The sequence below is a fragment of the Vombatus ursinus genome, unplaced genomic scaffold (assembly GCF_900497805.2).
Source record: "Vombatus ursinus unplaced genomic scaffold, bare-nosed wombat genome assembly UNPS02014793.1, whole genome shotgun sequence".
Classification (NCBI taxonomy): domain Eukaryota; kingdom Metazoa; phylum Chordata; class Mammalia; order Diprotodontia; family Vombatidae; genus Vombatus; species Vombatus ursinus.
The window spans coordinates 1,233,544-1,247,561 of NW_020954571.1; the positions used below are offsets into that span (position 1 = coordinate 1,233,544).

Consider the following 14,018-nt stretch of genomic DNA (forward strand, 5'->3'; position numbering starts at 1 on the left):
ATAAAAGACACTGGACACTCACATAATCTACAGTTAGTTCAATATTCAGCTTTACAGGTAACAACATACATGTGATTTTGTTTTTTTGTTCTCATTTTTCACAATCAGCTCTCCCTGGGCCTGGAGAGACTTCCTGAAATACAGATGCCTCCTATGGTGACCAGTGGCTAATGGCAGACAAAATAGAGTCATTGTGGGACAGACTCCTGTCCAAGGGAAAGCTGAACCAAAGCCCAGATCCAAATCCAACATAGGGACAAAAACAAGGGGGGTGTTGGCAACAGACATTAAGTGCAGCTCAAACCATTTTGGGTTTTCCCTGTCTTAGAAGAAACTAGCAAAAGGGGAACCCCATGTGTTTACAAACTTAAACCAATCTTGGCAGGGAAAACAGTCTGTTGGAAAGGATATGCCAAACAGAAGAGGAGGATCTGTCTGCCATATTTTGCCAGACAGTTTGATGTGGACAGACGTAAGCAAATAAGCAGAGGCAGCCCTAACCATTAGAGCTCTTCCTTCCCCAAGAGGTTGGAGCTGGGGGTACGGTGGTGTGGGGGGATGTCAGTGAGTAAGTGGTGATCTAGGACCATCCACTCATTCAAGATAGACAGGGATATGAATATGTATGGAGTGGGGTAGGGATGGTGGTTGGAGCAGAGAGGCTGCCTGAATTAGCAAAAGACCCACAATACAAAGGGTTTTACACATTGTCATTATAAAGAAAAATACTAAAGGACTCTGGTAAATGAAATCATGTTAGCCAGTGAAACATTGCACCAGATGTCCAACCAGCCAGTGTTCTGGAAGGGTGTGTCAGCAACACTGAAGATACAGTTCCTGACACTGTCCATGCTGAGCTGTTGACTCAGTGAGAGTCAGGAATGCCTTGTAGAAAGTAAAACAAATTATGAATTCATGGGACTCCAAATAAAGAGGGTGTTTTTTTTTTTTACTAAAGTCACTGACATTGGATGTGTAAACAGTAAATACAAATAAAAATAATAACTAATAATAATAAAAATCCCAAAATGTCAGCTGTTTTGGACCAAGATAGGGAGGCACAGCCAGAGAAGAATGGTTGGAAAAGGGATTGGCTGTAAATGAAACAACATTTCTCCTCTAGCATTATAGACATATTCTGTTAAGGGATGAAATAGAAGACAATTTAAAAAAAATAAAAGCAAATGCCAGCCTTTTTAAGCTGGAGACTGCTAATGAGGCCCAGTCCACACTCATGTGCAAGAATGAGCTGTCAGAAAGAAAAAGAGGAGAGTTCTTCAAACCTGAAAAGTCTCCATCTAGGGATTCAGTCTTGTCCTGAAAGAACCTGGGTGGGGGAGGTCCCCTGACATTCTTTCCCTGCATCCAAAGTCTTCAAGGTGGCCCATGACCTGCTTGGATGTTCAGCACATGAAGAGGGAGGGAGGGCAGAGGCCCATCCTTCTGTCCCTTTACCCCCTCCTCCCCATAGATGTAGCCTGGAGTCCTGCTGTTCTCAAATACCCAGCCTGTGGTTTCAGGCTCCGTTGGGGCTGGGAATGCATCCTGTATCAAAACTGAGCATGGTCAACCTCGTCCAACCAGGAGGCAGGGCTTGCTGGGAAGTCAGGGTAGCCCCCACTGCTCCCTGTTGACAGGTCAGAACTGGGTCCATTTCCCCCCATCACCCGCAGAGGCTGGGGCACACCAGGTCCACCTGGAGCCACAATGCCTAGGCCAGGGTCAGGGTAAACCAAGCTGGAGATTAATGGTTGGTGACCAGGCAGGGTCTGCAGGGAGGCTGGAGACTGGGGGATGCCATAGGGGCTACTAGATCGAAGGTCATGATACTGGTCCTGAGCAGGAAGGCCACTGTGCTCCATTGGGAAGCTACCATTGGTGCCCACTGGCCTTCCCATCGCTGGTGAAGCCTCATTCAAATTGCTGTAAATCCCATTGGAGTGACTCATCTCTGACATGGATGGCTCATCTAGAATAGAAACAGAGAAAAAGTTCTATGAAAACCACTAGATGAAGTGAATTTGTTTGGGTCAATCCACTCATGGGGTTAAAAACCAGAACAGCTGGGTAGCTCATTTGAAGAAATACATCCCAAGGTAAGCCTTAACCACAGACACAAACTGAACACTAATTTGGATCAAAGATTGAGCCACTTAAGATCGACTCCTGATCCAGTTCAAACCCCAATTAGACTGATACCTATAACCTTGCTCATAGATTGAGTCCTAACCCTAGCCACAGACAACACTAGCCCTGTTCAGCCATCTCACAAATATGAATTAGTGGATATGGAGTAAAGTGTAAAAAATTCAGAACAAATCTCCTAGGAAAAATAACTCACAGAGTACTCATTCATGGTGGTCAGCAGGTACATCACTTATACAAAAGGATATAGGGAAGGGCAGGTATTCTTGTAGATGTAAAAGTGAAGTTGATGGAGAGATCTTTAAGACCTTAGTTTTGAGATCACCACCCACCCCCCATCTCTCTCACAATTGCCTCCTGGTCTTCCCATTAAAATCTGAGATCTGGTTTTCTTCTGATTCTGCCTAATCCAGGAGAAGGCAAGGTGGAGGGGAGGGGAAGGGAAGAAACATTTATTAAATGCCTAATATGTGCCAGGCACTGTTGCTAAGTGCTTTACGAATATTATCTCATTTGATTCTCACAACAACCTTGGGTAGGGTGTTATGATTTCCATTTTACTATTGAAGAAACTGGGGCAGACAGAGGGTAAGTAACTTGCCTGGAGTCACACAGTGAATAAATGTCAGAGGCTGGATTTGAACTCAGGTCCTCCTGACTCCAGACCCAGTGCTCTATCCATTGTGTGCCCTAGCTGTCTCTAGTAAGGCAAAGGGTGATTGCTGCTAACAAAGGATTTGTCTGATTTACTAAACCAAACTTTAAATGATGGGCAAAAAATGGAGAGGACTCTGCCCATACTTATTCATCTCTTCTTGCTTTGGTTCACACAGGAGGGTATGAGAAGGCAAGGATTATAGTTGTGTTTTGCTCACCATGTACACCCATAAGAAACTGACAGATAATGAAGACTAATCATAATAATCACCCAAGTGTCTAGTGTGACACCTTTCCCAGACACTTGTGTGGGATTTAAAACTCTACAAAATGCTTTAACTACACCACCCAGCACCATGGGGAGGTTAACTGGAGATGTTATTGCCATCCCATTTTACAGATAAGGAAACTGAGGCCCAGAGTTGTCCAGTGACTTGTCTAAGTATTCATAGTTAATTAGAGACAGACCAAAGATCAGAGCCCAACTCTGAATTAAGGTTCTTTTCAACCACTGTCAGAGAGAGGCCTTTTGTAATATAAACAACACCTAGATTACATATGGAGAGATGTACTATCCATAATTTCTGAGTTAGTTAGGATAGTTAGTCACTCCTAACTCTGTCTTGATTTTTTTTAACCATTGATTAAAAATTTCTAAGTAAATCCTGTTATAAACCCCTGCAAGAATAGTAAAGTAGTGGAGCCTGTATTCTAATTTAAAGGTTGGTCAGCAGAGGGAAATATGGTCAGACAATTATCCAGTTCAGTTGATTAGTGTAGATAACCAATCCGTATAATCTAGCCACCAAGGTGGATTTTTGAAAAATCATCTGTCCATCTTCACTGTCTAAATTAACCAACATTTGCTGATTAGGGGTGGGGAGAAGGGTACAATAGGAAAAGCTGGAGACAGGGAGGGAAGCTGCTGTCTCTTTTGTTGTCATCCAGGAATAAAAGAAATCTTTCCTGCTCTCCCCAGGCGCCCAGTGATATTCTTTCCTTCTCCCTGAGCCAAAGACGGCACAGTTTCCCTGGCGAGTACCAGTCTGCAAGTCTGGATCAGGGACTGGAGCAATGACTGGGTTGGGGAGGAGAGGCATCATCTCCCTTTACCCCTGCTCACCTGTGAAGGAGACCTCAGCATCGCTGTCCGGCCCCTCCTCCTGGATGCTGTCCTTGTCGGATTTGGAGTTGCCTCGGGAGCGTTTCATGTTGCGGAAGTACTGACCCCAGCGTTGCCTGCCAGCATCTTTCTTTAGTCTCTTCTCCTTTGCTCGTCGGTTCTGGAACCAAACCTGTTGGGGGCAATGAAGGAAGGGAGGTGGGGAGGGGAAGAAAGGAGAGGAGGACATTGCCAGGTGAACTGAAAAGGTCAAGCCTTGACTCCTGCTTTCGGCCGATTGAGGGTTTGGAGATCGGTTTTTACTCGCGTTTGTCTTTCTTTAACCAGGGAAAAGGAGTGCGCTAGGGTAAGAGTAAGTGACTTTCGGACAGCAAGAAAGCTGAACCTTGCCTGCCTTCAGTTAAGCGCTTAGAGGTAGATTTTTTTTTCTTTGTGTTTATCTAGGGCAGGGGTTCTTAATATGGGTCCATTAACTTTTTTTTAATGTATTTTATAACGTCATTTCAATATAATTGGTTTCCTCTGAAATCTTATGTCTTTTATTTTATGCATTAAAAGTTTCAGAGAAAAGATCCATCGAATTCCCTAGACTGCTCAAAGGATTCATGATACAAAAAAAGATTATGAGCCCCTGGATTAGGTTGTGACTGGGAAGAGGAAGGGAGAATGAAAAATGATTCATTCAGGTCAACCCTGCGTCCCCACTCCGCACTCTCTGTTGACACCGGATCCTGCCCAGCAGGGTTGAGTCCGGTAGGTTTGAGTCTCCGGACAGGACAACGGGCTCGGGACCCGGATAACTGAGGTTCTCCCACTTGGGGCGGGGCAAGCGGCTGTGGCAGTCCCTGACCTGAACCACCCGCATGTCGAGGCCAGTCTCGGAAGAAAGCTGTTCCCGGACATGGCGCGCAGGCTTGGGCGAGTTGTTGTAGGCGTTTTTCAGCGTCTCCAACTGCTTCGCCGTAATAGTGGTTCGCGGCCGCTTCGCTGTAGATTCGGCCTCTGCAACGAGAGGAGCGCTCCGCTGACACCTTTCCGCAGGGACACCCTTCCCTGGTCCCTGAAGCTCTCGAAACAGAGAAGAGCTAGGAACCGTAAAATGAGGGGAGGGCTGGAAGGTCAGGCAATTTCGAAGATCCCTTCCAGCTCTGGTATTCTACGTTCTCCAGACCTTTCCGGCTCTAATGGTTCCATTGTTTTTATTATTCTGATTTCGTGGAAAGTTCTCTGATTCTATGGTTCTAAGATTATGAGTCTATGAGATCTTCTTGGTGAAAAGGCAGGCCCTTCTCTCACAGAGGAGAGGATAATATAAATTGTAACATCTCTTATGTTATTTAATAAGAATAACAAGAAAATATTATTCTTGGATTCATATATATATATATATTTATATGGCCTGTGATCATTTTCAAATTCTACTCCTTCCCATCCCCTTTCCTTTTAAATTAATAGAGCCTCATTTCTTCACCTCATTCCCTGTTGTTGGCTGGCTTAGCTCACCTCCAGAATTGAGGAATTTATTCGGAAAATTAAGAGTACCCTTCACATATGGCTGAATTATTCAGATAGTTTTTTCCTCTTAGCTAACGAAAAGCAACCAGGGAAATCTAACTTCCTTTTCCAGGGAGAGTACTAGCTAATTTGATTGTCTCTCTCTTCTTTAAGCGGGGTGTGCCTCCAGGGAGAATTACAGGATTTCCCCAAGAGAAGATAGGAGACCACTAAATATAAGCTGCCCCTATTCCCTCCAGATTCCCTCTCCATCCAGCGCTGCAGGGCCTTACCCCGCTGCTTGGCAGTCTCGTAGTCGGCTTTGCAGACCAGCCGGCTGTCCTCCATGAGATAGAACTCGTCTCCTGTAGCTAGCTGCCGCTTGCACACCACACAGGAGAAACAGTGTAGGTGGTAGACGAAGTCTTGAGCCCTCCGAACCACCTGGGTAGGCGGGATGCCCTGCTGACACGCTGCGCATTTGGTCCCGAACCTCCTGCAAGACCAAGGCCAAAGACTCAGGACTTGGGGAGTGGTAGGGAACAGAGCAAGGCAATAGAGGGTACACCTGCCGCAGAAAGAGTCATGGTCTTGGAGTCAACAGACTTGGGTTCTGGTCCAAGCTCTGCTACTTCTTAGCTGTGTGATTCTAAATAATTACATCACCTTCAGAGGCCCTCAGTTTCCTTATCTGTGAAATGGCTATAATAATCCCGGCTCTGTCTATCTCACGGGATTATTGTGAGAATCGAATGAGATCATAGATGGGTAAAAGATTTAGCTATACAAATATGACTATAATACACCTAATCTTTATGTGTAACATCCAGTTGATTATAATAAATTCCTAACCCATGTACTTTAACTTTTACAACAAACAATTCTTTGTAGAGTTCTATTCTGGGGGAATAACCTGAAGCCTGAGGCCTTCCTTATAGAAACCAGTCACAGAAACTCGGTTGTCCCCCCTGCATGATAAGATTATCCAGAAAGGCTCAGCCAAAGCCATGGACAGAGAGTTGTAACACAGGGGGCTACCTCAGCAACGGGCTTCCCTCTCTCCCAGAGGGAAGGAGGTTTTCCTGGGCAGGTTTCGTTAGGTGTGGCTTCTCTCTACACTCCAGATCGAAGAAAAGTTGCCCCAAGTTCACGGTGATTTTCATTCGATTAGAAAATAAACACTGATTACCAACTAGTGCTTGTTAAGGATAGTAGGGGCTCCCACGGAGGGATTTCCTGGGGAGTTGTGCTTTGTAAGAAAAAGAAGACGCCAGCTTCTCCGCCACCTTCACCCCACTCCAAAACCTTGCACTCCAATTTGTCTGGTCTCAGCTGGATGCCCTTTAACTCCAGAGTGGGAAGAGTTAACAGTGCCTGCAGGTCTGCCTTTCAGGGGGACTAATCTGAAGCCTTTAGCCCTGCTGGGGATGCCCGATGTCCCCCACCTCCCCACTCACTTGAAAAAATCCTCCTTGCAATAGACGCCGTCCCCACGGCTGAAGCACTTCTCGGCCAACGGTGTCTGACAGTCGCTGCACTTGAGACACTTACTGTGCCAGTGCCGGTCCAGGACCTTGAGGATGAACCTGTCCACGATATGCTGGTTGCAGCCGGCGCACAAGGGGATCTCTGCGTGGAAGGGGAAAAGGGGGAAGAGAGGCTCACTTGCACGGAGAGCTCAGCTCATGCACTCTTTTCCTGGGGCCCAGCTCCGGGTATCTCAGTCAGAAGGAAGAAGAATCTCTTCCTCCAATTCTCTGCCCTAATGCTTGGCCACAGAGCTAGATGGACTCCTGTTGCCTATCCTGGTTTCCCACTCTGGCCCTAGGGATTCCATCTTCCCTGAGATTGACACAGAAATTATCTGCATCAGTTCGGTGTATATATTGGTACACACACAGCCCTTGTGTGCCTATAATGTGCAATATGGATGGGTGAGTGTGGAGGGTAATGTCTTATAAAGAAACCCAGGTTTTGTGAGCCATATACATATTTGTATGAGTATGTGATGAAAACGGGAAAACATTTAGACAGACGATGCACAGTAGCAAACACTTAGATCTCCGGTTAGATCTGTTGCATACAGATTGTCCCAGAAGCAACTGCTTATCCGGATATATTATATAGCATTTGTTTGAAATTTTTATAGTTGGAGTTGGATCTGGTCACACGAAATATTGAATTGTTCGTTCACAAAGGATTATGATGCAGGTATAGAGAGAAATATACTACTAGTTGAGTACACTGTATATGCTTATCGGATACACCGCGGATGTCTTCATTAGCATGCAACATTTGTGACTGCTTTCGAATTTACATTCCCCCCATACACACACGCACACACATTTGGATGCACTCAGCATCTATGAGGGCTGTTTGTCTGCATACACACACGTGGACACTCACCCTCTCCTTCCAAATTTGTTCTCTGGGTCCGTTTACCCTTCCCCTATTTCTCATCACACCAGTGAAACTGATCCCAGGACCATTTCTCCTCTGTTCACCCAATTTAGCAAGAGCTGTAGAACAAGTCCACTCAGGCTGCAGCCAGTGACAGAACCTAAACTGAACTCCCGGGAGCTTGGACTTGTATAACAGATTGTGGAACTACTATGTCACTGGAATGGAGGATAAGGGGTGAGGGTTTCCTGGAATGAGAGGGTCTCCTTTTATCCCTGAAGGCACAAGTGGAGTAAAGGATTACTCCCACTTCCCCCAAAAATGTTCACAAAAGATAAAAACGATACCCACGTAGAAACATGACCAGTGGTAGTCATGCATCTCCTAGACCTAGTTCTTTCATGAGGAATGGGGGGGGGTGTTTCTGGGGAGGTAAGAACGCGGTCCATCCTGTGTCTTTCCCCTGAACCCCTCACTAGTCAGCAGAATTCAGAGCCACTGAAACAGAGCAAGGAGGAAAAAGAGAAACGATTTCTGCAGTCCGCAAACTCACAGGGCTCCCTACACTCGGGACCTAGACTACACACAACATAGATTTTACCCTAAAATGTTACCTAGTTCCTGGTTTGGGAGAAAGTAATCTGAGCAGTAGTTGAAGTCCAGTCCTACCCATTCCGGTTCCGAGAAACTCACAGTCCAGAGAGATAGGCTTCCGCTGATCTGTGTCCACGGAGGTACAGCTGAGACGGAGTCCCTGAGTTAACATTTAACTATACTTTCTCCAAAACCCAGACAATAAAACAGTGAACACGCCCACACACACCTCCCCTAAACCCTGCAGTCGACTAGCTAGGTGCCCGAAAAGGAACGGAGGACACGGTGACAATAGTCCACGAAAGTTGAGTGGACAAACAAGCGACGAGGCAGCCTAGACTCTAGTAAAGATTCACTCAGATTTTCAGCACCCCAAACCACGGACAGTTCTTCAAGCGGGCGCAGAAGGCGGCGGCTGAAGGTTTCAGAAGCTAGAGCCAATGCTCAACGCCCGGCAAAATTCAGCTCAGAGTACTACTGTTGACGGCTGATCCCCTTACCAAATACCCTTCCCTCCATTCCTAACTCGCTCCCGAAAAACACCTCTTAACCTCCTGCTCCATTCCCATTCCTAACTTCCTCAAGTGTATTTCTTACGTTGCATCGTGGCTTCAGACAGGTTGCGCTCTGCTAGATAATGTTCTCGACGTTTCCCCTTCTGCTTACTCGCTAACTCCCTCTCTCCAGGAGCAGGTCTTGCTGGACGATCTCGCTTCCTTTCTTCCCACTCCACCCCACCCCCTTCCCCTCAGTTCCTTAGGCCAACCCCTTCCTTGGAATCTCCGTTAAAAATAAATAAGTAAAAGCAGGTTGAATCAAAACCCGAACCCTAGATCTGACCCTTCTCGCCTTCCCCACCCCCAGCATTACTCCCTCTTTCTCACCTATGGGAGTCACTTCAGCTCAATTTCTCTGGGCTTGGGATCAGGATACCTAAGTTCCAGTCTTGGGTCAGACACTTTGTGATAATGAGCAAATTATTTAACTTCAAACCTCAGTTTCCTCATCTGCAAAATGGGGCTAATAATATGAGAATTAGCTTGAGTATAACCCTTGAGCTTGTTATAAGGAAAATGATTTGTAAACCTTAGAGTAATATGCATTTATACACACAATGATATATATTTACGTATGTGATTAATAGTATATGTGTGTGAGCCATTATTACTTCGGGACCCAAGAGGATTGAGGTTTATATGGGGATTAATTGGAAGGTAGTGTCCCATCAAAGCTTTCAAGATGCATCTTCACCTGTTCACAGAGCTGGGATGGTGGGTAGGGGAGCAGACCAGATCAGGAGTTTCCTGATCCTTAAGTCAGGGCATTTTGTCAGTATAGAACTGGCCTGAATGGAATGCCAATTTTCCCACCAGTTAAAGTTAGGAATTAGCTCCAAGTTTAAAAGGTGCTGAGGCCTAAGGAGGCTCAGAGGGAGGGAAAACCCAGGGCCTGTGTCTTAAGCACTGTTCAGAGCCTCTGGCCTTGGGGGAAAATCTATGTAGGGTTCTGTGACCTACCAGGAAAGTGCTTTAAAGTTTGGCACCAAGAAGTCCTGACCAGCAAGCAGGCTCTTGTCTGAGGAAACTATAAGGTGAGTGTTTGGGGACAGGTCTGTGCCTTTGGATTTGGGTTCTGGACATGTGGGCCTAAAATTCCTCTGAGCTCAGATGTCACAGAGGTGGAGGGACTTTGAGAGAAAGGAGAGTGAGGGCCTGCTTTGAGTAGGGAATAAAGAGAGTGTATCTAGGAGCAATAGGATTAGAGAATCCCAGAAAGTGAATCTTACAGAGCCTTCTGAGAATGGGACCACCATTTCTAGGAAGAGTTTCTCTTGCCTGGAAGACCTGAAGCCCACGGAGGAGGCCTCTTTACTCAGTCCTGCACTGTCTCTCTGCTTTGAACTTTGCCCTCTTCTTGCTCCTCCACTTTGACCTCTGCACCCATAGCAGAATTAAAGGAAAATTCTGGCCTGGTCTAGGTTCCCTCTTGTTTCCTCTTCTTTTGAGAAGACTCCATCAGGACTCCATCTCATCCCCAGGACACAGAAGCTCTTTCCCACACAGAAGGTCTGAGACTTAGAGCCTAAGTCCCAGGGCATCATACTTTAGGATAAAAGCTGAACACCCATATTAACCCAATAGATCCCAGAACAAACCTATAGAATACACATTAACTCAACACAACATAAGATATTTAAACAGCACTGAGGAGAGAATACCAACAAAATATCTTAATCCAATCCAACACACACTAAACTTATATCATAGACTACATATACTCAGACATCATAGAGACACAGCCCTAGAGAGAGATATAGGGCATATGCATAAACAACACACATGACACAATTGGACAAATACATACTCCCAGGTAAACAACACAAAAAAATTTAACACAATACAAACATTTTAAAAACAGACACACAAATACAACCAATACTCAATTGCAAGAGAAAGAACTAGTTCCCCTAAAACACACGAATTTACAGGCATACCCACAAACCCCAGACATTTAAAATGAAATGTACCTGTACGGATTCAAAACACACATATTCACAACTCTACACAAATAGGAAAGGAAGCTTTCCACACAGAGACAGCACCAACAAACACACACCTGTACAGCAATTTATACTGGCTAAATGCCGGATTTTCAAAATTTGGACCAAGCCTGCCCAGGGACCCTGGCTCCTGCGGTCTGACCGCCTTTGGTGATGACACTGGGGATTCTACATTTACTTAAACAAGATAGGAACCGATGGGCCTTCACTCAACCTGTTCTCCAGCAAGGGAACCCGGGAAGTCAGAGTAGTCAGGTTTATCCCCTGCTCTGAGATAGGAAGGGGCTAGGAGACGGAGGCCAGAGGCCATGGAGAAGTTGCCCTAGGCAAAGAGAGCGCTCAGCTGCCTCTGGTCTGGGAGGGAGTGGAATTGCCGGGACATAGGGGCACGATCCTCCTGTGGTGTTGGGGCGACAGTTGGTCCGCCTTCCCTGTGGCCTCCGAAAACAAACAATCTCTTAGTACCTTTTTTCTCTTTACTCCAGCACTGGCCTCTCGCCGCAAGTTCTGGGGATCCTCCCCAAGCGGCCTTTGGAGCCTAATCTTTGCTCTCTGGGTCCAGGAGTTGACCCTGAACTCGAGGCAGCAGAGAGGACATGGCCCAAGAAACCCCTACTCGAAGAATCTTTACGGAACAGGGGAATGTGGACAAGTACCTTAAGGTTTCCCTCCCTTCTTCTCTGGGCCTCGCGGGGTATGAGGGATCCCGGCTCAGGCCTTTGTACCCCTACCTTTGCGCAGGTCCTCGTTCTGTGCTAGCAGCGCGAGCAGCATGTCTGTCCCGGCGGAGTCTTTCCCCGACCCCAGTTCTTTAAGGGCGTCCATCTTGCACCGCCCGCCGCTTACTCCCCTGGCTTCTGGAGCTGGGGGACTCTCCGGCGGACTCCTCAGGACATAAACTTTAGGACTATCGAAAACGCAAGGCCAGACCCAGGCCAGACAGCCCTCTATCGGCTTCCACAATCGCTGGATTCGCGCTCGGGACCAGGTTTGGATACCGAACCTTCCTTCCTCTTCTCCCCACGCCCCCTCTCGCTCCCACCTTCTGTGCCCCCGCCCCCCTTCGGGAGTGCTCAGTGAGCTCCTGGCGTTTACAGGAGAGCTCAGAGGCCGCCTGCATTGACAGAGCAGGGGACTTAGGGGTGGGGGAGCTGCAGCCTGGCAGACGCGCTGGACCACACAGGGGCGAAGAGTGACTGGTTCCTGCTGTACCCTGAGACAAGACTAATTAACAGCCACGGCACCCAGAGGCACGGGGCTCTGTTAGCCTCTCGGGGCCTGGGAGAGGCGGGGCAGTTGGAGAGTGAGATGTCGTGTTTATGGGTGGGGGATGGGGGGAGGACGTAGGGAACCGCTTTGGTTTGACCGCCACCGGCAGCGTGCTCTAAATTCCCGAAACGTTTTTGCCCCTGTCCGGAGCAATGGGTCTCAAGAGAACACGACAGAGATAAGAAGGGTGTTTGGAGACCAGTCAGCGTAATTCACGTGCTATAGTCTGAATCTGGGGAATATTCACTAGAAGCTCAAGCCCAGACCCCCAAGAAGCAATCCCTCACCTCCCTTCTCTCTCACCCTCGGGGGGAAAACAACCAGCCACAAAACTCAGCATCTAGGGATAGTTTTCGGGAGAAACCTCGCTTTATCTCGGCTTCAAACTACTCCGACCGCTGGAGATCCCAGATCCGGGAGTAAGAGCAGATGACTACAGAGGTCCTGCTGGTGGAGCACTTACACTGAATCCTGTCCCCCTCCTTCTAGGCTCGCCTCTGGCTGGCGAGAGAAGGGCCACAGGTGTCCGGAGGTCCAGGGAACACCAGCCTTCTCCGCCTTGTCTCCCATTCCCAAGCTGAGACGGGGCTCAGGCTAACTGTTAGTAAGTGTTCAGAAGGCTCCAGTAAGTGTGATGAAATGTATTCCTTTTTGGGAAAGGGATGGTATGGAAACTGAATTCTTCCACGCCTGAAGTCCATAGGACAACTGGCCCCAAATCATCCTCTTCCATTTGTGGGTAGTCAGACCTGTGCTGAGCCGTTTGAATGCCCACCCTCCAGGCCCCAGTTCTAAGCGTCCCAGGGCTGGGGAGATCGAGTAAGGCCGATAATTGTTCAGTGACTGGAAAGAGGGATCCAGGAGATTGCAGTTTCTTGTTAGGACCCCTCATTGTGTGTGGGATCCTTCAGTCCTGCTCTCTCCCACATTTCAGCCCTTGAGAAAGGAATTATCTTTCTTCAGCGCCTAGGGAAATCAGTCGGAGTGCTGTTTGCTGGGTTGATCCTTAATCGAAATAAACTACAGCTTTTTCTTCCAGCACCCAAAGTCAACTAGAGACGAAAGGTGGGGGGCCACGCTGCCTGAGAGAAGACTTGGAGTGGGGGACATCTTAAAAGTTGTTTAACAATCCTGGAAGCCGCACCGAAGGCCGGAGAACTTTAATTTGGTGGATTCCCCTCCTCTTTCTTAAAGATTTAGAATAGAATAGGGTTTGAGGGGCTTGAACGAACTAGGGGGGCTGAAGCGGTAATTACTTCGGATTCCCCCCCTCTCCAAGAGATTTCCTGGGCCCTTGAGAGCTTCCTTTTCCTTTCTTAATCTCTCCGTTCTTTCCCTCTTCCCCACAAAATTTTCCCCTTGCGTTCAGCCCCTCTGCATTGCTACTCGTTTTTGCACTCCCCACCCTTCTGACCTGGGCAGGCGATAGTTTAAAATTCACTGGAGTTTTTTCCCCCCTAAGCTAAACTGATCTCTTCCTAACACCTGTTCCCAAAAACCCCGCCTCCAGGGAACGTGAGCTGTTCTCCTCTCTTCCATCTCAGGAATCCTAGGGAATGATCTCTAGGATCTGGGTCGGAGGGAACAGGGAGAAAGTGGAAGGAAGGCAAACTCCAGTGACACACACACACACTCACACACCCACTTTCCTTCAGTATACAAGGTTAATTTTGTCATTGTTTCTGTCTTTCTATGGGATTAAGGAATGGAGAGAGAGAGAGAGAGAGAGAGAGAGAGAGAGAGAGAGAGAGAGAGAGAGAGAGAGAGAGAGAGAGA

General features: G+C 47.3%; 1 protein-coding gene across 2 annotated transcripts in view; it reads right to left on the reverse strand.

The window, feature by feature from the left end:
• Positions 1 to 1,550: 1,550 nt before the first annotated feature.
• LHX3 (LIM homeobox 3) overlaps positions 1,551 to 14,018 on the reverse strand; it is a 13,513-nt gene continuing 1,045 nt past the window's right edge. Inside the window, exons 1-6 of one of the 2 annotated variants that reach the window (XM_027869303.1) lie at positions 11,705 to 11,798; positions 6,877 to 7,048; positions 5,713 to 5,915; positions 4,776 to 4,927; positions 3,926 to 4,097; positions 1,551 to 1,969 (exon numbers count right to left, since the gene is read on the reverse strand). In XM_027869303.1, coding sequence (XP_027725104.1) covers positions 1,551 to 1,969; positions 3,926 to 4,097; positions 4,776 to 4,927; positions 5,713 to 5,915; positions 6,877 to 7,048; positions 11,705 to 11,798 — 1,212 coding nt within the window. Of the gene's footprint in view, positions 1,970 to 3,925; positions 4,098 to 4,775; positions 4,928 to 5,712; positions 5,916 to 6,876; positions 7,049 to 11,704; positions 11,799 to 14,018 lie in introns of those variants that run through there. The other variant, XM_027869304.1, reaches the window with a different exon arrangement.